This window comes from Hemiscyllium ocellatum, chromosome 15 (genome assembly GCF_020745735.1).
Source record: "Hemiscyllium ocellatum isolate sHemOce1 chromosome 15, sHemOce1.pat.X.cur, whole genome shotgun sequence".
Lineage (NCBI taxonomy): Eukaryota > Metazoa > Chordata > Chondrichthyes > Orectolobiformes > Hemiscylliidae > Hemiscyllium > Hemiscyllium ocellatum.
The window spans coordinates 47,765,726-47,790,905 of NC_083415.1; the positions used below are offsets into that span (position 1 = coordinate 47,765,726).

The 25,180-nt window shown below is 39.5% G+C and overlaps 1 protein-coding gene across 1 annotated transcript in view; it reads left to right on the forward strand.

Annotated features, from left to right (window-relative positions):
* LOC132822974 (proto-oncogene tyrosine-protein kinase Src-like) overlaps positions 1–25,180 on the forward strand; it is a 167,081-nt gene that overhangs the window by 134,067 nt on the left and 7,834 nt on the right. Inside the window, exons 6-11 of the mRNA XM_060836447.1 lie at positions 9,106–9,255; positions 11,938–12,093; positions 14,481–14,660; positions 17,267–17,343; positions 21,882–22,035; positions 24,279–24,410. Of these exons, the coding sequence (XP_060692430.1) occupies positions 9,106–9,255; positions 11,938–12,093; positions 14,481–14,660; positions 17,267–17,343; positions 21,882–22,035; positions 24,279–24,410 (849 nt within the window). The remainder of the gene's footprint in view (positions 1–9,105; positions 9,256–11,937; positions 12,094–14,480; positions 14,661–17,266; positions 17,344–21,881; positions 22,036–24,278; positions 24,411–25,180) is intronic.

Genomic DNA, 25,180 nt, shown 5'->3' on the forward strand with positions numbered 1-25,180 from the left:
AATTGTCCTGTTTTTTTGTGTATGGACAGTTTTAAACTGTTCTCCTGCATTGGATTTAACTTAATCCGATTACTGACATGAAAACAGGCTTTGTATGTTGAAACACTTTTAATTCATCCACTGGGTGTAGTATCATTGGCAAGGCTAGCATCTGTTGATTGTCCTTTAGACATCAGTAATTATCCTCTTTTTTGAGTGTAATGGAGAGGCTTTCTGGGCCATGTCAGTTGAAGAGTCGAACACATTACCATGTGCCAAGAATCACATGGATTTGCTTCTCTGAAGGATAAAAACAAACCAAACTGGTTGATAAGATAATCCAACAGTTTCATGGTCACTAATACTGATACCATCCTAGAAGTTTGATTCCCTTGCTGCCATAGTGAGATTCAAACATTATCATTAGGCAAGTGGTTTTGATTATGACATGAATAGTATAACCGTTTTACTTTCAGACCCCTTTGCAACTTGATATGATGTGGTAATCACTATTAAGTATTTGCCAAGAGTCCAGTGCGATTTAACTACCCAAGAGATTGGATGCTTAGCAAAGAGGTTCAATGGGGAAGGAAGACACAATGTATGCAATTATTTTGCTCAGGTCACATTGAGGGCCAGGATATGGGAATAGAAGACAGGTATGATAGGCCTGAGGCTTAATGACTCCTGAGAAAGATGGAGTACAAGAGGGCCTGCATATCACACACACCGTGGGCTCAAATATAAGGCCTGAGGTGAGTGTCCTCTTAATGAGAGAGAAAAAAAATGAGACAAGGTTATGTCAAAACCGAAATTCAGATTGGATTATTGGCAACATGTCACATGGCCAGAGGTTGTATCTGCCCCCCTAAAACCTGTTTGAAACAGCTGAAATTCAACAACAGTAGTCTTATCTGTGTGACTCTCAGAACGGTGCAGTCTCGTGGTGGGAGGTCTGCAAATACAGTAAGAAAGCAAGGTGTACATTGGATCATTCATGCTACATTTTAACAGTTTTCCTACAATTTAGTCCTTAAAGTGAGAAGTAACATCAATGTGGGAAGAATGTACATGCTATTTAAGTTTAATATGTTGTAAGATTCTCAATATTTGTGGTGACCAATTGGACGCCTATTTCTTTTTAACAACCCATGTGCAAGCCTGTACAATTCTTAGATTACTGAAAAGTGTTCCACTGATGCAAGATATTGATTTTTTTGGAGTATATTTGTTAAGCCTGCAAATCAATATAGCATGAAATTCAGCATATCACACCTTGGAATTCTCAAAGAATGCAGAGATTTTGAACCACGAGTGAAGCCAATTTGTATGCGAGTCAAATCCCACTCTGAATCAAAGTTTATCCAAGTCCCAGTTTATTTTATGGTGCAGTGTGGTAGGTCCTTTTGTATGCAAGTCATGTCTGTCTATAAATTTGTTTCACTCTTGCATTGACATTATTGATGGCCCATAACATTGCAGCACTGAGGCTGCATTTTTTCAGAAGGATGTTGGAACATTCCAACCGTAATTTCCAGGGTTAGGAATCCAGTCTGTAATATGGTCAGATATTCAAAGTTTCCTGTAGTTCTTAAGTATCCTCGTTATTTCCCTTGTCTTCTCCCCTTCCAGAATCAGTTAATCTCAGTGGGATATGGGTGCGTGGGTATGGCTCAGCTAATTCTACACCTATGAACTTAAACAGTGAATGTTGGGAGACCACGGAGGGGAGGCACCACAGCTGAAACCAGCTACAATCGCCCTTTCCAAGATTGGACACTAGACAAGTTGTCCAATGACTTGTTTACCTCTAGCCTCCTCCCTGAAACTACATCCCTATCCCCACAATACCTCCTCTACCATCCCAGTTCATTCCTTTCCATATGATCCAGTGGCATTGTGATATTGAGCTGTTAGGAAGGAAATGTTAACTTAACATTATCTGATTAACTGGAAATATGTGTAGTTGTCACAGTAACATCTTACTGCATTCAAAAAGAATAGAAATTATTGAGAGGTATATGGATTGTAAGTTGCACTGCAAAGTTGTGGTGGCTTCAGATATATTATGCGCAGTACTGTTGTACACTGGTTCTTAAATGTTCTTGATTTTTCAAGCCTTCAATTCACTTGGTGAGATAAAGATCCCTGTGGTCTTCATTCTTCTTTTAATTCTTTGAGTGGGTTGTACTTTGTAAACCCAGTAGCACATATCAATCTTGAAGATTTGTAGAATTTGTCTAACAGTTTTAAGAACGTCTACCTAAATTCTCCTAACTCCTGTATCCAAACTTGTCACACAGTCCTGACAGGTGAAAGCAAGTAGCCACAAAGATGTTTTTGTATTAATCATTAATCTTTTTTGACCCCCAAAATATAAGTCCCCTATCCTCTTCTTGACAAATATGAACCAGGAAAGGCTATATATTTCCCAATCTTAAGTGAATTACTAATTGGTAGAGTTCTATGTGAATGCTGATAACTTGCATGCAAATCTCCGCAAGTTAAAAGTTTGATGCATTCTGAGGTGGTGTTGACAAAATCTGCCTCGGGGTGTGAAAAACTGGTTTCCCAGCACCACTATTGGCAGAATGACAGGGCAGAAAGAGCACGCAGACCATTAATGGTTAGCATTTGACAGATATGGAGAAAACACCTGAAAGCTTAAACAAAGTTTGTATCAACATTTGTGGCTTAGCTTAATTCAGAACTTCAACCATATCAATATTCATGCAGCCTCAATTTTCCATGTGCAATCTTGTGGAGTTTGGTGTTTCCTGTACCTATACTATTTTGTAGTGGTATTAGAAAAATGGCTCATGTTTACGAGTTTTGTTTTCTGTTCCCTAAAAGCCAAAATACACCAAACTTGGTTGGTTTTGTAGCCTGAAAAGTCCAAGAATTTAAACTATTTTCAGAGGGTCTTCAGAGTTGTTTTTGACTGCTTGATGTAATTTAAATGCAGAAAGTTACAGCATAGACAGGGGCCATTCACTTATGTGTTGTTGCTGCTGCCAGCAAAGCAGGAAATGACTCAGGCTATGATTGCCTCGAGCTAAAGGAGCAACAGGTTCAGGTACAGAGGGAACGTACTGGCTCAGGTCCTACTCTTACAAAAGCAAAATACTGTGTGAATTGAAACTCTGAAATACAAACAGAAGATATACTGGAAACCCTCAGCTGGTCTTATACCACCAAAGCACAATGGTGGAATCTTCTTTGTTAAGCAGGTGTCACAAAGAGATGTGTCAAAAGGTATGGGTGATGTGGGATAACTGTTGTTCGCACCGTGAGTAGTTAGGATATGGAAGGCACTGCCTGGAAATGGGAGGGAGGCAGGTTCAATTGAAGCATTCACTTGGGCATTGGATGATGGTTTGAATAGAAATGGTGTGCAAGGACATAGGGAAAAGTCAGGAGACTGGGACCGAACTCTTCCTTTTTGTAGGTCAAATAGAAAGATTGTATACTCAGCAATGAATATTCACCTCTTCTGGACTCATGTAACATGAACACAAATGACTGGGCTAAAATTGGATCGATGTAGAGGTAAGTTGAAACTCGAGTCAAGTATGAGTTGATATTAATGAGATCAATCAAAAGTTGAAAGTACATTGTATGGTCATTAGTTGTGATAACAAGTAATTCAAGAGACTGCATAGGTATTGTTCAAAAGGAGCTAATCTGATGTACAAGATCTCCATGTAATAATTACTTTGGAGACTAAGTTATTTTACTGGTTTAGATTTTGTAGTTGTATGTTTAGCATTCACTGAATAAACATAGTTTTCTTCTTTACATTTCTAAAACATTTTGAAATGACATTAAAATATAAAACAGACCTCAATGTCTCTCAATATCCCCAATCTTGCTACGATATCTTGTTGGAACTCTAGTGCATAATAAAATTGCACATGAGGCCAGGAGCCAGATATATGCTCAGTCTGGAGTTTACATTCAAGGTTCCGTGGACCTCTTTAATGGATAGAAATTGTCTCTATCTATCCCTTACATAATATAAGGGGATGGGGTGGTTGCAGTGGCTGAATGGATAAGATGCTGGCTTCCTAAACTAGGAATTGTGTGTTCATGTCTCACCTCGGGTTGTCTCAGATTTGTTCTGTAATGTCTACTTTTTTTTAAGAAACTTGTTGTTCTTCACTGTGTCTGATGCTTACACGCACACGGCAAAAAAAAGTGTCGGGGCTTTTGTTCATTCTGGAAAAAAAAAGGAGGATGGGAAGGGATTGATTTTTAATGCCAAATTCTCAGTTATTTTTTCAGTTGACTGATATTAATGGTATGCAAGGCCTCAGTTAGTTGGGGGGGGTGCGGGGATGATGGAGTATAAGAGTAGGGACGTATTACTGTAATGTATAAGGTGTTGGTGAGACCATATCTGGACAACTGTGAACAGTTTAGGCTCCCTTATTTAAGGAAAGATATTTAATTCGACGCAGTTCCGACAAGGTTCACTATGATGATTCCTCCCCATGGAGGGATTGTCTTATAAGCAAAGATTAAACATGTTGAACATCTGTTCACTGGCGTTTAGAAGAGTGAAAGATCAGCAATTCTGGTCTCTTTCCTATCAGAAGGATGTTGTGAAATTTTGAAAGGGTTCAGAAAAGATTTACAAGGATACTGCCAGTGTTGTAGGATTCGAACTATACGGAGAGGTTGAATAGGCTAGGGCTGTTTTCCTTGGAGCATTGGAGGTTGAGGGGTGATCTTCTAGAGGTTTATAAAATCATGAGGGCATGGATAGGATAAAAGGTGTTATCCCTGTGGTGGGGAAGTCCAGAACTAGAGGGCATAGGTTTAGGATGAGAGGGGAAATATATAAAAGAGACCTAAGGGGTAACATTTTCACGCAGAGGGTGGTATGTGTATGGAATGAGCAGCCAGAGGAAGTGGTGGAGGTTAGTACAATTGCAACATGTAAAAAGCATCTGTATGGGTATATGAATAGGAATGGATGGGAGGAATATGGGCCAAATGCTGGCAGGTGGGATTAGATTAGGTTAGGATATCTAGTCAGCCATGGATGAGTTGGAATGAAGGGTCTGTTTCTATGCTGTACATCTCTATGACTCTGTGACTAAGTAATCCTTCTCCGCCTTAATAACTCTGTGATTCAACCCTGTGTCTGGAACACTGACTACACACGCGATGAAACACTAGTGCTCACCTGTGGAAGGACGATAGCCAGGTCTTATGCCTACTGGCATTTACGTGGGCACCTGCAGGCTTTCCTCCTGATTGAACCAACCAAAGGCCAGCAGCTCCAGAGACTGTAGCATAATGGAGGTGGTGGTGGCTACTGCCAACACAGCATCCCTGGACTCCCAAGATGGGCCAGTGATCATGGACAGTGTAGATGTTGGGGGCACTGTCTTGTAGGGAGAGTGGTCCCTAGGGGTCAGAAGCAAGTGCATTCCCCATCCCATGTCCATGCCCTCAATCAAGTAGAAATTAGTGTGGATTGTGGGATCTCTAGCCATCCACGTCACACTGGGCAGTGCATTTACTTGTCAGTTGGAATGCTTATTACATATCCCACCTGGAACCTAGAAAACTGTGGCCCGGACAATAGGCCCTTAGGTGCTCCTTAAATCAGCCAACTAATTGTACACAAGGCTCCTATCTGAAGTCAGAATGGAAAGGATGCTCATGGGCTACCTGTCATATTTCCCAGTTTGCCCCTCAAACTTCATACGGGCCAGAGGATCCTGCAGAATGTTTCACGTCTGTGACCTCACATCAGACTAGGGAAAAATTGATGTCCACTTTTTTTAAAAAACATTTCACAGGATATATGCATATTTCTGGAGAACAGCATTTACTTCCCAGCCCAATTAGCTTTGAGAAGATGGTGGTGAGCTGCCTTCTCAAACTGCTGCAATCCATGCTGTGAAGGCAGACCAGCAGTGCTCTTAGGGAGGTAGTTCCAGGATTTTGCCCTAGTGACAGTAAGGGAAAGATGATGTAGTTCCAAATCAGAATGAAGTGTAGCTTGAAGGGATACTTGCAGCTGATGGTGTTCCCATGTATTTGCTACCCTTATCTATCTAGATGATGCAGGTTGTGGATTTGGAAGGTGTTGTCCAAGGAACCTTGATGAGATGCTGCAGAGCAGATGGTGCACACTCCTGCTACTGTATGCCAGTGGTGGAAAGAATGAATATTGAATTGAATGCATGGATCATTCAAGTAGGCTGCATTGTCCTGCATGGCACCTATCTTCTTAGTATTGTGGGATCTGCTTTCATCCAGGAAAGTGGGGTGTATTTTATCTCAGTCCTATCTTGTGAATTGTTCTATCCTTTGGGGATACAGGAGGTGAACTACTTGCCAAAGAATCCTCAAGCTGTTCTCAAATCTACATATTTGTTTGGCTTGTTCAATTCAGTTTCTGGCTAGTGGTAATCCTCAGCATGCTGATATAGGAGATTCAGTGATACCAATCCATTGAATGTCAAGGGAAGATGGTTAGATTCTCTGTTGTGGGAGATGGTCATCGCCTGACACTTGTCTGGCATGTGTTATTTTGAAAAAGTGAAGGATTTGGTAAAAAGAGCAAAAGGGAAAGTCTGTGATTAGATAGAAGGCAAGAGAAGTTAAATGATGAAATAATTCATGGTGTAAGACTAAATTGAGTGCTAATGGGAGAAGTAAAGGAACAGATGTTGTGTCTAGAGGAGGTGTAAAGCTGCTTTTACTTGCTCTGTGGTAATGTTTGCTGGAAAGGATGTTTGTGTGGACATTGGACAAGAACACAACCTAGCCTGTCTGTGATGTTACTCATCCCTCAATTAAATAGCACACTGGTATTCATTATCCAGGCCTATACCTAAACAATGCCCACTTAAGCTACATTGCCTCCATCCGAAACTATGACCACTTCAGCCTCTGCTGCTGAGCTGCAGTTGCAAACAACACTTGTATGTGTGAACACTCAGAGGCTGAGCCTCATACCATTATTGATGCATTCGCGGAGGTGTATGAGAAAATGAGTCTGCAGCTAAACATTCGGAAGACAAGCTTCCTCCTGTCAGCCTCCTCCTGCCATACAACACCACCTGCTGACTCTCAGGATCCACAATGAGCCACTGGGCAATATTCATCAATACTAGTATCATGGCAGCAACAGCAGATGTCAGCAATTGAACTCAACATCACCTCCAGCGTGCCAGCATAGCTTTCAGTCCTGTGAGGAAAAGAGCGTTTGATGACAAAGACCCCACACTCAGCATGTTGGCCCTTTTCCCAACAGCATATAAAGTCCTATGAGAGAAGAGAGGAACTACTGAAATGGAGCTGAAACTGTTGGCACTTCATGCTGCAGGTAAACATTACTTGTGCAGCTTTAAAGTGTTTTTTTTCGCAAACCTCCATATATCACAGAATCTCATAGGTCCAACTTCAAAACTTGTTCTGTTTGATTTTCCTAGTGGACCACTGCACTTGATGAAATATTGAGCATGGAGAAATAAAAGTTTGGACAACTTTGCTCGAGACTATTTGAAAGGAAGCCTATCTCTGAGTCTTCATTTTAAAAAAAATCCAACATCCATGGAATGACAACAGCTACAAAAGTACTGAAAAAACTGTCTGGAATCACAAACCTGGTGTACTGAAAGCCGTGCGCTATCAAGAATTTTGGCTTGAGAATTGGATTCCACAATGATCCAAAGAAAGCTATCAACCGAACGACATAAAATATGGCAGTAGACAGATTCAGCCTGTGGTGATTTTTGTACTGATGCTAATTTAATGCTGTTGAAAGCAGCTTCTTTGTAAATACATGCTAGAGTGAAAATGCAGCTTTTCAAGCAGAGCATTGTTCATCATAACAATGAACTGCCATCTTTGATATTACAGCTAATGTCATTATTCCTCCTTAAAAACAGCATATTCCTGGTAATACCTTTTTTATTTTAGATTAGATTAGATTCCCTACAGTGTGGAAACAGGCCCTTCGGCCCAACACCAACCCGCTGAAGAGCAACCCACCCAAATCCATTCCCCAACATTTATCCCTGACTAATCCATCTAACATTATGGGCAATTTAGTCTGGCCAGTTTACTGAACCTGCACATCTTTGGACTGTGGGAGGAAACCCACACAGACACAGGGAGAACGTGCAAACTCCACACAGACAGTTGCCCAAGGCAGGAACTGAACTCAGGTCCCTGGTGCTGTGAGGCAGCAGTGCTAACCATTGAGCCCATGCCACTCAACTATTGAGTAGTTAAGTTATGGGACATAGTCTTCCTTATAAAATAGAAGTGAGGGAACATGACAGGGAATAAAATATTTTGTTGGCAATTGAAAAGCTACAAATGAAAATGTTCCAGGGTTATACCTCCAGAAAGTTTAAGGTCAACAGATCAACAGAAAACTCTGTGTAGGTGGTTAGTAAATCTAGAATTAGGTCAAGCACGGACATGCTGAAAATGACCCGGTTGTGTGCATATTGTTCTTCACTAGTTATATTCAGGAAATTTAACAATATGTAGTATTATCAATTCTGAGGTTTTATTGCAGGTTGGCATGAAATACATTTCATTGACACAAGGCATGTGGATTGTTGGGCTGTCCGAGCAAAACTTAAGATCGTATGCTATATTGCAGGTAGTGCACAGAGTAATTATCTTGTTCATATAAATATTTCCTTCAATGTTAGCAATTTGTGAAGCCTGAGACCTAACTGTGAGGAATGGATTGGCAATCCATTGTTTCTATAACAGAACAGCTGCAACAAGCAGCATCCTATCAAGTTAAGCAAGAAAGCCACAGTAAAGGTTTGCTGTTTCCATAGATTAAATGATTGATACACTGTGCATAATTCTGAAATGCAATGAGGGCTGTAAATAACAGTGCTGAAGGATTTGAGGAAGTGCAATACATATCTCAGAGTTTCTTGCAAATTGGCAGATTTTTAGCGAGACAGGAAATTTGGGCAAATCAGGTCTTTTATATCTGCTTCAGCTAAAATTGGTTACCACAAGTTCACTTCACACTTCATACAAGTATTTAGATGACTATAGTGTAATGGAAAATGTAGTGATAAAAAGCTCTTGTATGCACAAAAAGTATTGTCTTTACTTCCCTTTATTCAGGTGCTTATTGCCTCTCTGTGTCTGACTATGACAATGCAAAAGGACTGAATGTGAAGCACTACAAAATTCGTAAACTGGATAAAGGCGGCTTCTACATAACTTCACGAACACAGTTTGAAAACCTGCAGCAGCTGGTACTGCACTATTCAAGTAAGTTCTAAAGAAATACTGTTCAAATGTAGAGACCTTTCCACACTGCAAAGCAACTTTGAATGAAATGATTATTTTCAGTATTGTAGCTGTTGCAGGAGTCCAGTTACCTCAATTTGTAGATAGCTAGCATGGTGGTTCAGAATAAAGTTCCAGTGAAGGTGGAAAGTTAAAAATCACACAACACCAGGTTATAGTCCAACAGGTTTATTTGGAAGCACTAGCTTTCGGAGCACTGCTCCATCAGGTGGTTGAAGGAGCAGCGATCCAAATGCTAGTGCTTCCAATTAAACCTGTTGGACTATAACCTGGTGTTGTGTGATTTTTAACTTTGTACACCCCAGTCCAACACCGGCATCTCCAAACCAGTGGAGGTAGACTTGGCACCTGCCTCCTTTACCAACCTCATAGCAAAACCATGGCATAAGCTTGCATTCAAGAAAATAATTGTTAATACTACCATAAAACCCAAACTCTAGGATTTCATAACATTGATGAGTGAATCTATAGATTAATTGAGGATGCGTGGCTGTGACATCTGTAGAACAAAGCAGAAAATGAGCTGCCGTGAATCTATGGCCACCCACCCATAATTTAATGCCCTGTCATCTTCCTACCCAAGAATGCCCAAATGGTCTGCTGCCAAAGCATTGGATGGGGACATAATATATAGGGAACACATAAAATAAATTACAGAGTTGCTTGCAGACGTATGGGAGAAGGGTGCCTCTCATTCAGAAGCACTTAATGCCTGATTGAGAGACCTGACATCAGGAAAGTTGTGACCTACTTAGAGTTTTTATCCTGCCCTTCCTATTACTTGTCCCTTCCCACCTCCCACCTTCTTCTACCCCTGAACCCTCACCTCTTCCTGCCCTTCTCCTTCCCTACCCTTCCCTTGCCCCTTTGTCCACGTCCATCTTTTTACCCCAAAACCTCACCCCTGCCCACAATATTGCAACTTGTACATTCATCATAAGAGAGAGTATGAGAGCTTGTGTTTAATATACTGCCAATATTCTTGTCTTGAGTCAGACCATGCAAGAAGATTTTGGTCAAAAACGATGGCAACTCCTAGGGATGGAAGGAGAGCCGGCATGAGCTTCCAATTGATTGGTTGAAGAAAACAGCAGACAAATAACAAAGTATTTCCTCATTTCCCTGACCCATTGACAATGAAAGCCAGAAGTGGATATTATAATTTGGGCATGAATATCCATCAAGGCAGAGGAACGTATGCTCTTTTGTTTTACTTAATGAGCAGCATGGTGGCTCAGTAGTGAGCACTGCTGCCTGACAGTGCCAGGGACCTGGGTTCGAATCCAGCCTTGGGTGACTGTCTGTGTGAAGTTTACATGTTCTTTCTCTCTGTCTTGGTTTCTGCCAGGATTCTGGTTTCCTTCCACAGCCCACAGATGAATAGGTTAGCTTGATTGACTATGCTAAGGTGTGCAGGGATTTGCAGGCTAGGCTTGGGAAATGTGGGGTTATAGGGAAAGATTGTGGGGAGCTCGGTCTAGCTGGTAATCTGTTTGGATTTGATAGGCCAACTTGCTTTTTTCTATAGCAAGAGGCTTCTGTTCTTTTCTAGGATATTGCACAAATTGTAAACATAGCCTTTTGTTCCTTTCTTCTGGCAGGAGGTTTTGATCTCTGGGTGGAAATAATGGAAATTTGGTGGAATAGTGTACATTCCAAATCTCCGCTATGTGCTGCCAGCAGGTTAGACTCCCTGTTAGAATTACAAGCCAGGAAATGCTCCCTACTGTGCGTACATCTGTTGTGGAAGCAATGTCGCCAAACAAAAAGAAAGAGTGGCACAGCAGCTTATCTCTTTTTTTGAACACTTACATACTCAAAACAGTTCCATCTTTTAGATATTTTCCAGTTCCTGTTGGATCGACTGGGTGCAGTAATTCTGGTCATAGGCTTCGTGCCACCTAATTTTCCTCTATATACCCCACTGAGTAAGTCCAATGCAACACCCAGGAAAAGGAACAGAAAAATCTATCCTGTTTTCCTTAGTTCTTAAGGATGTGTTAACTTCCATTCTGCCAAGTGAATGATGTCCAAGCTGTGAAATATGGTGGGTGGCATGCAGCATATGAGGGCTGATAATCCAGCTCTTTAACTTCAGGCATCCTTTTCTGATTCAAGATCGTGGAGCAAATGTTCTGAATTGACATTCCAGCCACACAGTTGGGAATATTCATTAGAAATTCTAGTCTTGAGGTTAGCAGCCCTGATTTACATGTTTTATTTCACAATCCATGTGCATATATCTCTGGTACATTTTGTCGTAGGCAACAGAATTACTTTAAGAAGAATAACAGATGGAAAATTACATGCCTGTAAGCAGTGCCCTCCAGATTTGAGCCCCTATCTGTAGACAGCCTTGAAGTTTGGGACAGTCTGCTGGATTGGGAGATTGACTTGTTAATTAGGACCTTGCATTTTAGAATTTCCTGTGGTTAAAGTAAGAATTATGATTAATATGTGGATATTAATGAGAACAATGTATTTACAAGTGGCCTGTGAAATCTCTCAATATACCCCTAACCAGATTATAAAGTTGATAAGTGCTTAGTGATGCTTAGTGATGGAAGCCAGGCTGCAGTAGCTGGGGTAAGTATTTTGAAGACTAATGAGATGTTTACATTGCATAATGGTCTTTCTTTCCAGAGCATGCTGATGGCTTGTGTCATCGGTTGACAACTGTTTGTCCAACCGTGAGACCACAGACCCAGGGATTAGCTAAAGATGCTTGGGAGATCCCACGGGAATCTTTGAGATTGGAAGTGAAGCTTGGACAAGGTTGCTTTGGAGAAGTCTGGATGGGTAAGAGACCTTACATTAAGTCTAATGATAGAGATGGTTTATGTTACTTTATTGTTGGAAAGATTACATTGACAGGGAATACGAGCAACTGCTTCAACCTCATCACTGTCTCAATTACAGAATTTAATTAAAGTTGCCTTTTAGAGTAGCATAATATAATCTTTTTCACATTTTTTTTGTGTTTGGATTGTTCAATGTTATTACCTCTCTGAGTACCTTTGGGTTAGACTGCAACATCCCTTTAAAGAAATTGGCAATTTATCCCTTAAAATGTCTGCACATTTTGCAGTGATTGCCACGTTCCCAGTAGGAATTATGCTTTATCTCAGACTGTATTGAATGATTCACATCGACTCACAGCACAAATAAAAAGGATTTGCAAACCTGAAATAACAATAGGGAAATATACAGCAGATCGATTAACAACAGTGGAGGAAAAAGTGAACTTCAGCTGTGGTTTCTCGTTGCAATGAAAGTACACACAAAACGTGAACTTGTACCCAATGCTTAAGAATTATGGCCCACTATAGTCTGTTTCCAACATTTTGGAAATTTAGACTCAGTCAGTTCTATCTTTACCAATTACCTTTTCCTAATTTCAAAGTATCTGCTAAATTCTTAGTTCATGTATGCATTATTGGAAGTATTTCTTTTGTTCCCTTACTTATTAATTGGATTAGATTAGATTAGATTAGATTACTTACAGTGTGGAAACAGGCCCTTCGGCCCAACAAGTCCACACCGACCCGCCCATACCCCCTACATTTGCCCCTTACCTAACACTATGGGCAATTTAGCATGGCCAATTCACCTGACCCGCGCATCTTTGGATTGTGGGAGGAAACCGGAGCACCCGGAGGAAACCCACGCAGACACGAGGAGAACGTGCAAACTCCACACAGTCAGTCGCCTGAGGCGGGAATTGAACCCGGGTCTCTGGCACTCTGAGGCAGCAGTCTTGTGAGGCCTGAAGTCTTCATTTCAGGATAGATTAATAGTGTTAAATACTGAGATAAATGTGTGCAACAAAATGTACAAGAATATTGTACTTTGATAAGAGATTAAGAGCTTTCTATATTTATTTCAGATATCCAGCGACTGCAGTACATTGCTTTTATTTGACTAATAATTCAATTATTTTTGCTCAGTCTTTACTTCACTGGATCACTAAAGAGATCACCTTTAAACTTGCTTCAGGAGAGGGTGTATGATAACCAAATATGACATTTGAGATTCTCTGATTTGTCTTTCCCAGAATTTTGGGGATCAGAAACACTGAATATTGGCATTTAAAGTGATTACCTTTCTGACAATCATTAGATCAGTCACTTAGAGTGATTAACCAGAAGTCTCTGAACTGCTTACAGAAAGCATTGTGCATGAGGGGGAGAAAAGGAGGTGCTATGTGGTACTGCACAGCTTTAGGAATGAGAAGATGGAGAGCACAGAGAGGGGACGAAGGGCAAGATGGGGATTTAGAGTCACCTCGGATTACAATGCGATATTGATCAGATAAACCAATGGGCTGAGCATTGGCAGATGGAGTTTAATTTAGATAAATGCGAAGTCCTGCATTTTGGGAAAGCAAATCTTAGCAGGACTTATACACTTATTGGTAATGTCCGAGGGAATGTTGCTGAACAAAGAGACCTTGGAGTGCAGGTTCATAGTTCCTTGAAAGTAGGTGGATAGGATAGTAAGGAAGGTGTTTGGTACGCTTTTCTATATTGGTCAGAGTATTGAGTTCCGGAGTTGGGGACATGTTGCGGCTGTACAGGACATTGGTTAGGCCATTTTTGGAATATTGCATGCAATTCTCGTCTCCTTCCTATTAGAAGGATGTTGTGAAACTCGAAAGGGTTCAGAAAGATTTACAAGGATGTTGCCAATGTTGGAGGATTTGAACTAAAGAGAGAGGCTGAATAGGCTACAGCTGTTTTCCCTGGAGTATCGGAGGCTGAGGGATGATCTTGTAAAGGCTTATAAAATCATGAGGGCATAGATAGGGTAAATAGAGAAGGTCCCTGAGGTGGGGGAGTCCAGACCCAGAGAGCATAGGTTTAGGGTGAGAAGGGAACAATATAAAAGAAACCTAAGGGACAACTTTTTCACGCAGAGGGTGGTGCATGTGTGGAAAGGGTTGCCAGAGGAAGTGGTGGAGGCTGGTACAATTGCAGCATTTAAAAGGCATTTGGATGGGTACATGAATAGGAAGGGTTTGGAGAGGTATGGACTAGGTGCTGGTAGGTGCTACTAGATTGGGTTGGGATATCTGGTCGGCATGGACAAGTTGGAGCAAAGGGTCTGTTTGTATGCTGTACATCTCTATGACGCTAATTGATGTTAAACTTGTGGCAAGCTTTTACCCTTGTTCTGCTCTGCTGTAGGAACTTGGAATGGAACAACGAAAGTAGCAATCAAGACTTTAAAACCCGGTACGATGTCTCCCGAGGCTTTCCTGCAGGAGGCTCAGATCATGAAAAAGCTACGGCATGATAAACTGGTTCAGCTGTATGCAGTCGTCTCTGAAGAACCAATCTACATTGTTACAGAGTACATGAGCAAAGGTAGTTATACATAGAATGAGATGTACTTCACGAAAGGTTTAACACTAATGTATTTGACCTCACTGGAATAGAACCTAGCATCTTTAAAATATAATTGTAAAAACCAGATTTAGTATGGAGCTTGGAACGAAAATATAAATTGATACTTTTTTTCCTCATGAGAGTAGCACTTCATAATGCTATACATCTTTCTGAGAAATTTAGTTCTGAGAAAATAGGCTTAGAAAGGGATTTCCTAAATGAATTCCAAATAGGTTTTTATACTAACACATATTCAAATCAGTGGTTAGCTGGTCTTTGGCGCCTTTTAAATTGTGTTCCTTTGTAGTGACCAGCAGTATTTGCATAAAACTAATTGGCTATCAGCTGTAATAATGCTGGTTTTATAAATTATATATAGAGAAACGGGTGGCACGGTGGCACAGTGGTTAGCACTGCTGCCTCACAGCGCTTGAAGACCCGGGTTCAATTCCCGACTCAGGCGACTGACTGTGTGGAGTTTGCACGTTCTCCCCGTGTCAGCGTGGGTTTCCTCCGGGTGCTCCGGTTTCCTCCCACAGTCACAAAGATGTGCGGGTCAGGTGAATTGGCCATGCTAAATTGCCCGTAGTGTTAGGTAAGGGGTAAATGTAGGGGTATGGGTGGGTTTCGCTTCGGCGGGTCGGTGTGGACTTGTTGGGCCGAAGGGCCTGTTTCCACACTGTAAATCTAATCTAATCTAAAACGTAAGACATTTATGAAAAGGAAAGCTATTAAGAAGTAAAATACTGAGGAAAAATTGAAGTTGTTGCATTATCTTTTTTTGTTAGTGGTATTGAGTTTCACTTGCATACTGGTCATGTCAAAATAAACTGCTTCAGATTCACTGAGCTTGGTAGCTGAGAAAATGGTCTCTCAAGCTTATTTTCAAATTGTGTTTTCATTGCTGTATGAGAACAATCCACAAGCATCAATGATAGTGGAGAGCTGTGTGGAGCCACTGAGCATTCTTTGAAACTTTGCACTGTTTTTTGGTTCATGTAGTACCTGCAAAATGTATTCCTGTGTATTGAAAAAAAATCTCATAATCATTGTGGAAATGTGGCATGATAGAAAATCTTTGAAACCTGCTAAAACAAACAGATATGGTAATCCTGTTTGCTTTAACAATTTACTCTCACTTCTCCCCTGGGAAGGTCACCTGCCTTTAGTTTCTGTTAAGTGTTGCATCTCTGTGTTACCAGTCAAATTTCCCAATTGTATTTTGTGTCTGAATATGCATAGCAAGTTCAGTTCATATCAGGAAAGATAGTGAAAATGAGTTGGTTTGCTGAGTGGTTGAGCTATAAATGTGAACTTGTAAGAATCCCCGTCATGTGTTGGGAATAAAATCCTGACACCACAGCAAGGAGCAAACTTATTCGAGAAATGGTGGCTATGGGCACTAAGCATTCTCTATTCCACTTTGATGGAAGGAAGTTGAAGAGCAGAGTGTAACAATGCAATGTTTTTCACACTGAAAGACTTTTAAAATTAGCCAAATTCATATTTTATTTGTATGGTATCTATAAATGTGAATCAGTTTCTTATAAATATGATAATCGTGCAACAAGGAATAAGATTTATAATTTGTTTTCTTTTTAATGGGGCACTTGGATTTTCAGCTTCTGATATTCAAGACACTAAAAACAAACCCAAAATAACCCTGTTGCATTCAATAATTTCAGTAATTGGGATATCTCTTTACTTTAGTGCTTGTCTCAACTAATGCAAATTTATGATCATTATTCTGAGAGACCAAAATGTTTGATGTGGCGAATAGAAAAGAAAATGTTACAATAGGGCTTTTGAAGTTAAGGATTAAGGCAGTGATTCCCAAACATTTGAGTTTCAAAGCACACTTCAATGAGACAAACCATTCTATGACACATTCATTTTTTCAACTGAATCAATTAGTCATAAGCATCACATTTACATATATTTATTATGGTCATGGCCTTACACTATGTTGCAAACCTCTTGAGTATCCCAAAGCATACAACAATCTATCCATTCCTTCTTAGAATCTATTCTAACTTATATGAGCAGCTTATCTAAAATTATTCACCTTAAAATCTGTCCAAACAGTCCATTTCAACAGTCTTGTAACAATTGTGCACCCCATTACTGTTCAAACGCAATTTCTTCTCATCACAAAGATATGATCCTCAATTATTATGCATTCTCAAACTGAATGTTTGAGTCTGCACATGTGCAAGCAAGCTGTATAATGAGCCAATTTCCCAACTTCCCACAGATGTAGTGACAAATGTCCTTGCGTCCATGTCTGCAGTATACACTTCTCGTCTTACCGTGGCAGACTGATTGCAAACCTCTGGGCTAAGGCATATTTGGCAGCAAGGTAGAATGAAACCTGACTCTGCATCTTAATGCACTGTACCTTGACCTGAGAATGCTTGATTGTATCATTCCCTGAGCATTAAGAAAAAAAATCTGTATTGTTGCTGTATAGCCCACTTTTGTCAATCTCACAGATACAGAATTAAAATGTAATATCATAGAAAGTAATTGACTTGAAACCTAAGGTGTCACTGCATTCTTATCTTTCGAATGGTTTACTATTACAGGAAGTTTATTGGATTTCCTTAAAGGGGAGATGGGAAAGTACTTGAGGCTTCCACAGCTGGTTGATATGGCTGCTCAGGTTAGTGTTAACTTATTGCTATTAAAAAATGCATGATTTTTAAAGGTCCTTTCGGCTCTTGTGGTTTTCCTTAATGTGTTATGTTACCAGTGGCATGATAATCTATTGATTTAGCATCTCCTAAAATAGACCTTAACAATCTGTGGTCATTCAATCTATAATCATACCCACACAACACATCAAAGAACAGCTCTGGATTCAAAGTAGCTCCAACTCAACCACTTATTGGGGTCAGGGGAAAACAAATCTATGTATGTGCCAATGATATTCACACCTGAACTCCAAAAGCAGTGTTAAGTAGAAGCCTTTGCTGTAAATTTTACTGTAGTGTCTACTGTGCATTTTATTTTTATTACATTAAAATTTAATTATAGTTAGTTAATTTTAAACCTAACTGTCAGTTAACTGTAATGGATACAAATGTCAAGGAATGCTTTAAAAGCAAATTATCTTTTGAAGTAAAAGACTTTGATGTCAGACAGCATCTAATTTTGTTTCATTAATAAGACTTTTCTGCATTTGATCTTATTAGCCCAGGAAACTAACAATTCTGATAAATGAATGCCTAGTTTGGTAGAGAACGAGGGCTCTGGCCCGAAACGTCGAATTTCCTGTTCCTTGGATGCTGCCTAACCTGCTGTGCTTTAACCAGCAACACATTTTCAGCAGAGAACGATAACTATCACCTTATATCTGTGAAACCAGTGGGTTCAAAAATAGTTTGAATCCTATCTGTGGCTTGTCAAGTAACAAAGTATTGAAGGTGAGGTAGAGACGTGACATCAAGGTAAAGCAAAGGAAGCAAGTTCTTCACTCTGCATTCCACTATCATGTGGGGTCCGTGCGCTCAAAGCTATGTCGCTCAAGAACTGGCATGCTGAGTTACATACACAACCATAGCAGAAATTTGCAACCCTAAATAGATGTTATCTTCAAATTGAAAGACAGCCGATGATGTTGTGTTTTTATTTCTGAGTCACAATGTTTAAGTTCAAGTCCCACTGGTAGGCTTTGAGTAGGTGCCATGCATTTTACTTGAAAAAAACATGTTACTTAAAAATGGGAAAGTTCAGTCCATAATGTTGTGATCTTGGCTGGTGGCAATACTTGACAAATCAGATCCTAGAGTAAAATCTGACTTGATAAGTTTTAATATTTGTACTTGTTTACAATGGTGATACATTTACGTGGCACTGCCAATGTTCTTTCACAAAACAATGCAAATTTAGTTCGTAAAAGAAGAAGCATTATATATCTGTATCATATGTACATATATATAATCTGTATACACTTTCATATAAAAGTTTATAAAGATTTTAACATCAATATAAAAACAAAGATTTAGCCTCTTTCCCTGTCCTTTAGTGATACCCAGTCTCTTGTGCAATTGTTTCTCCTATCTTAGCTCTTTAATTCCTTATTTAAATGATAGTCCTCATTCTAGTTCTGATAGCCAGAATTGTATTTTCCAGTTCCAATAATCTGTACTTGCTTTCAGTCTGATAGTTTTTAAACTCTGCAAGGACTCTTGTGATGTGGGGGTCATGTCCCTATCTTTGAGTCTGTAGGCTTAGATACAAGTCCCATCTGCTCCACTGGTGTACACCAACATCTCTGAACTGATTAATATAGAAAATATTTGAAAAATGTAACCACAAAGCGAAAGCTTGGAGACCTCACAAACTAACATGCTAGGTTCTTCTGAATTCAAAGCTGATTCCAAATTGAACTCAAATTATTGTTGACCCCTGATCTGTTTTCTTTGTATATAATAAAGGTCTAACTTTGCAAATACTTCATTGGTTAATGTCACAGATAAAAGATAAAGTTGCCTTTGTTCTACTAGATCACAGGGCTTCTCCCTTATTAGAAGATATATGTGAGGGTCACTCCACCTCAGTCAAGGGGAGAGGTTGAGGAGGAAAGTCCTTTATGTTAACTTCAGACAATGCGGAAAACGAACCCATGCTGTTAGCATCATTCAAAAGTTTTTTGAATTCATATCTGACATTCCACATCTAATAAACTAATCTAACCAACCTCCTGGGAACACCACAGTTAAGGTAAATGTAAAGCTGCCATAGTCCCAGAGGGCTACCATTTCATTATGGAGAGCGAGAGTAAGAGATGACTGGTACCAGTTTAACCTGAGGTACGCCATACCTCTGGTAAGAGGTGAGGTTGAGAAGGCAGGAACTTCTTGATGACTTTAGCCTGTATGTAAATTGAACCTTTGCTGGTGGTGTCACTCTGCATTGCAAAACAGCTGTCCTGTCTACTTTGGATTCCAGCATCTGCAGTTTATTTTGTCTCTAAACAAGTAGCCTGCTGGGCACTTAAGTTATATGTCACCTTGAAATTTAAATCTTTAGTTCATTGTTCCATAATACTTTCTGACTGCTTTCAAAAAACTTCCATGCACAGATCTAGACACCTCTACCTTAAAGTCCAAATTCCTGAATGATATTATTTATACATTTTTACTGCAAAACTTGTATCTGGGAATTTGCTGTGCATAAATTGGTTGTTGTGTTTCCAACGTTACCTCTGTAACTACAGTTCAGAAGTACTTCACTGGTGGTAAAGTGCTTTGAGGTTTCTGGTGGTTAGGCAAAGTACTATATAAATGCACATTTTATTATGGCCCTGATCTTGTGGCGAGTGATATTGTGTCACAATATTATCTTCTTCCTTAATAAAAAAAATACACTTCTTTCTCATAACATTACCTCCATCTCTGGCCAGTGCCAACTACTTAATGAAAAATATAAATATGGGCAAAAGAGATATTGCTTTTAATTCAACTTAGGATATAAGAAATGTCTTAAGTCATAACTGATGTGATAAAATCTAGCTGAGTAGTTGGACATGTTACATCGAGTGTTTATCTCAAAGTGCAGCTGAATGTTGAACAGACTTCTAGTGGGAGAAAACCAGAGTTCAAATAGAAAATTATATACAGCTAGAGTAATGTTTAACATTGGTTGAACATTGGAGAAATCATTCCAAACATAAACTGGCATGTACTCGGAACCTAGAGCTGAGTCATTCGGAAGCATAGTGTCTCAAGCTGCTTTGGCATTGATTGAAAAGTCTGTTGCAAACAGATTTCTGTTTAATGTTTTCCATAAACCATTGCTGATTATTATCTTTTGGATTGCTGGCAGGTAGATAGCACTAAAACATATGGAATAATGCAAGCACTATGATCTTCCTGGTGTTGCATACTAATCTATTGGGGATGCACTTTAAATTTCATATTTTCTGAAGTAAATGAACTCGTGCCATTCTGAGATTTTACAAGGTAAAATTGCCCTCAGATTCACCGATGGGCATTGATAGAATCAACTAGATGAGATGGGGAAGCAGAAGGGTCACATTTACCTGGTAAATGCTGCCATTCAAGGGTGGTATGAGATGCATTATGGCACTTCAGAGCCTTGCTTTGTTTATTGTTGAATTCATGGCCTTTCAATTCTAAATATTTTCATAAACTGTGGAGCTGCGAAGTGGTTCTCCAGCATTGCTGTTATACTAATGCTGAAGTGCGCCTGGACAAGGATAATAAAAAAACACACTGAATATTCCACAAAAGAGTATATTTTTAAAAAATTGATAATTTAAGGTCAGTTTTTGCTGTGCCCTCAAAGAGAAGTGGTATTCATCCAACAGTAAATCATTCTACCTTTTCCCTTTAAGCTAGAAATATTTATATTTTTGACAAAAATGTATTTTTGCATTCCAATATTTGATTAATGCTAACTAAATGTAAGAATGTCTTTCCCTTCTTTCTCCTCACTCGATTAATGGTCACCCTGTTTTTCCAGTTGGTGTCCATGGATGGTTGTCTAAATGAAAGATATGAGCAGTAATTAAATACATATTCAAATAATTATTTATGATATGTCATACCATGAACTGCATGTAATATATTAACAAACAGGAATTAGTCAAGGTCTTTTCCCCCAGGCGAGAGGGGACCTAAACTAGAGGGAATAGTTTTAAGGTGAGAGGGGGAAGATTTAAGAGGGACCTAAAGGGCAACGTTTTCATGCAGTGGGTGGTTTGTGAATGGAATGAGCTGCCAGAGGAGGTGGTGGAGGCTTATACAACACCAACATTTAAAAGACTTCTTGATGCGTATATGAATAGGAAGGGTTTGCTGGGACATGGGCCAAATGTTAGCAAATGGGATTAGATTAATTTAGAATATTGAGTCGGCATGGGCGTGTTGAACTTAAGGGTCTGTTTTCATGCTGTCTATCTCTATGGCTCTGTATTATGAAATTCTGTCATGCAAAACTTGCTAACAGTTCCTTTTGCATGTACAGTTCTTTTTGCATTAGACTTTGCATACATTCTCGATCATGTCCCCAGTGTTTCCAAAAAGAGGGTCACATGGTTTTATATGCTTTACATTTTAGAATACTTCAGTATGTACCGTCTCCCAGAATTTTGAAAATGACTTGGTAGGGCAAAATTTGATTCTCCTCTATTTTCTTTGTTAAATTCAATGCTGTGTTGCTCCTGATTTACAGATTGCAGCTGGTATGGCATATGTAGAAAGAATGAATTATGTTCATAGAGATTTACGAGCGGCTAACATTCTTGTGGGAGAAAGCCTCGTGTGTAAAGTTGCTGACTTTGGCTTGGCTCGACTGATTGAAGACAATGAATACACAGCCCGACAAGGTTAGTGCTGGGTGTTTGGTACAACTGACTACAGGATTTTGAAATGTCCTATCATAATCATGTAGTTGTGGTTCTTTATTTTGAAAGATTGTGGATTTATGCAGTGCAACTAATATAGAATTTAGAGATTCAGGGTTTGGATGTTTTCCTTTGTACTCAGTTCAGAATCTCCTTCACATTGACACTTGTTTCCAGGATCTCATAATAACACATAATGGTTCATTGATATTGGCTTCCAGTCCCAGAAAATCACCCTCATTCAGTTGAGTATGAATGTTCTATTGCTCAAGTATTCTTTTTGTCTGACATTGCCAATGTATTTCTGATAATAGGCTGTTTGTTCTTTGGGTCCTCCCAACTCTACTTGAGTGAGGCTATAATGTAATCTTGTGTTTAAGTGTGGAAATAGGAAACATGCACTCACTCCATATGTTCAGCCTGGATTCCAGCTCTGACCCCAGAAATAAAATGACATAAACCAGTCTTGTGCACATTGTTTTCTTTCTTGTGTTTCTTTTTCTCAGTTTCTTTTATGATCATTTTTGACTACACTGTGCTTAATCGGATCAAGTTGGTTAATATGCCAGATGGAAAAGCTGAAGTTTTATTCCCTTTTGCCTCAAGGCTACAGCCGGGCTAAACTAGATAAAGGCACATATTGCTTCAAGCCGCAATTTCATCTTGTTCCAATGACCTGATCTTATCAAGATTTCACAGCATAAAATGAAATGAATTATTAAAAACCTTGTGGATTCTGTGACTGTATTTCATATTAGCTCAACTAATCTGTCAAAAAAAAAGATTCTTATGATTGCAGGAAAAATGAAATAGTATTATGTGAATCAGAGCAAAAGAAATACTGGTGTCCATTAAAGAAAAATAAATAATTTAAACAAAAATACATGTTGTGAGTTTGAACATTGTCAAATTATTTCCCCAACCCCAGCTTTGGTGATGTGGACCTTGGTTTTATACCCTGATTTCTTTATGCAAAATCTGTACATCCAACTAGTAAAGTTAAACAAAACAAATATAGTTTCTAAAGACCTACATAAAAAAAAAGGCTACATTTCTTTCTTTGCTCTATATCGACAGTTAACTATATAGGTGTAGAACAAGTCAGTGAAAAGATTTGTGAAAATAGAATTAAGTTACCTGGTTTCTAGGACCAGGGTTGCAGATTAGCTACTCCCAAGCTAGACAATCATAGGTTCAAGCACTGATCCAGCACTTGAGCCCATCAGAGTACCATGAGGCAGAGGTTGAACAGCATTCAGCCATGGTTCACATAGGTAACATCAACACAGGCAGCAAGAGGGATGTAGCCCTGCAGTCAAACTTTAGGGAGCTAGGCAGGAAATTAGCAAGCAGAACTTCAAAAATAGTAACCTCTGCATAACTCCCAGTGACATACACAGATAGCACAGTGTGTGGATAAAGGTGGTGCAGGGAAAATGCCTTCAGATTCTTGGAACTTGGCTGTGGGGTTGACAGGACCCGTAATGGATCATTTGCACCTGAACGGAGTTGGAACTGAATTTCCTGCTGGACATTCTGCTCGTGTTATTGGGGAGAGTCTAAACTAATTAAGCTGGGTATGGTCAGTAACACCCATGTTTCAGGAACAAAATAAAAGAGAATCAGCCGCCAGAGGTTCAGGCAGAGTGGATAGGGAGAAAATATTCCCACTTGTGAAAGGTTCAAGAGCAAGAGGGCATAGATTTAAACTCATTTCTAAAATAATGAAAAGTGATACGAAGAAAAACCTTTGTATGCAATAAATGGTTAGAGTCTGTATTGCACTGCCAGCGTCTGTTGCAGGCAGATTCCATCAAGGTTTCTAAAAGAAAATTTGATGGTTATTTGAAAAGGAACAATGTAAAGTGTTACAGAGAGAAGGCAAAGAAAATAGAAATAAGTGAGGTGCTCATTTGGAGAACCAGCATAACATGATGGGCCAAATGTCTAGATTAGAGTGGTGCTGGAAAAGCACAGCAGTTCAGGCAGCATCCCAAGAGCAGTAAAATTGACGTTTCAGGCAAAAAGCCTTCATCTGCTTCTGCTTTGTAAAAATTCTGTGATTTTGTAAAATTGACCAGTTGGAAGTGCTGAAATCTAAGGTACAAATTTGAATTAAATGTTAACTCAAAGCCCTCCTGAGTTATTCAGGTCAATATTAAATATTGAAAATACATGTGCATTCCAAATAATTTTCTTTATTAATTTGTCTTTACTTGATACAGGTGCCAAATTCCCAATCAAGTGGACAGCTCCTGAAGCTGCACTGTATGGGCGTTTTACAATAAAATCAGACGTATGGTCATTTGGAATTCTAATGACTGAACTAGCTACAAAGGGAAGAGTGCCATATCCAGGTAAATTTCAAAATACTAAATGGTCATTTTTTTGTGCAAAAGTCAATAATCCAGAAAGCAGCAGAAGTAGCAAGTTTTGCTGGATAAAAGCGTAATCTCCACCACTGAAATTGGTGTTGGTGTAAACATGATTTACCCATAAGTAAGCAAGCTAAATTGTTTATGAAAATAAGTCATGAAATGTCACTTGGTGACTGCCTTTTCTAATCATTAGTATTTGCATACAGAATGTCATCATTAACTTTGACAAGCTAATCAAAACAACTTATTTTTGAAATAAGCGCAGCCTTTTAATTTGTACAGGGTAAAAACTCCAGAATCCCTACAGTGTGGAAACAGGCCCTTCAGCCCAACAAGTCCACTCTGAACCTCCGAAGAGTAACCCACCCAGACCCATTCCCCTACATTTATCCCTGACTAATGTCCCAACACTACACATCCCTGAACACTATGGGTATTTAGCATGGCCAATGCACCTAACCTGCACATCTTTAAATCGTGGGAGGAAACCGGAGCACCCAGCGGAAACCCACACAAACATGGGGAGAATTTGCAAACTCCACACAGACAGTCACCCGAGGTTGGAATCGAACCCAGGTCCCTGGCACTATGAGGTAGCAGTGCTAACTACTGAGCCACTATCCCTCCCAAAGTAGTTGCCATATTTACTCTAAACATCACCTTTGAAATTGACTCAGATGGTCACAGCTAAGGTTAACACTATTTGCTTTATACAGGCACCTTTCTGTGTTATGCTTGGATAATGTAGG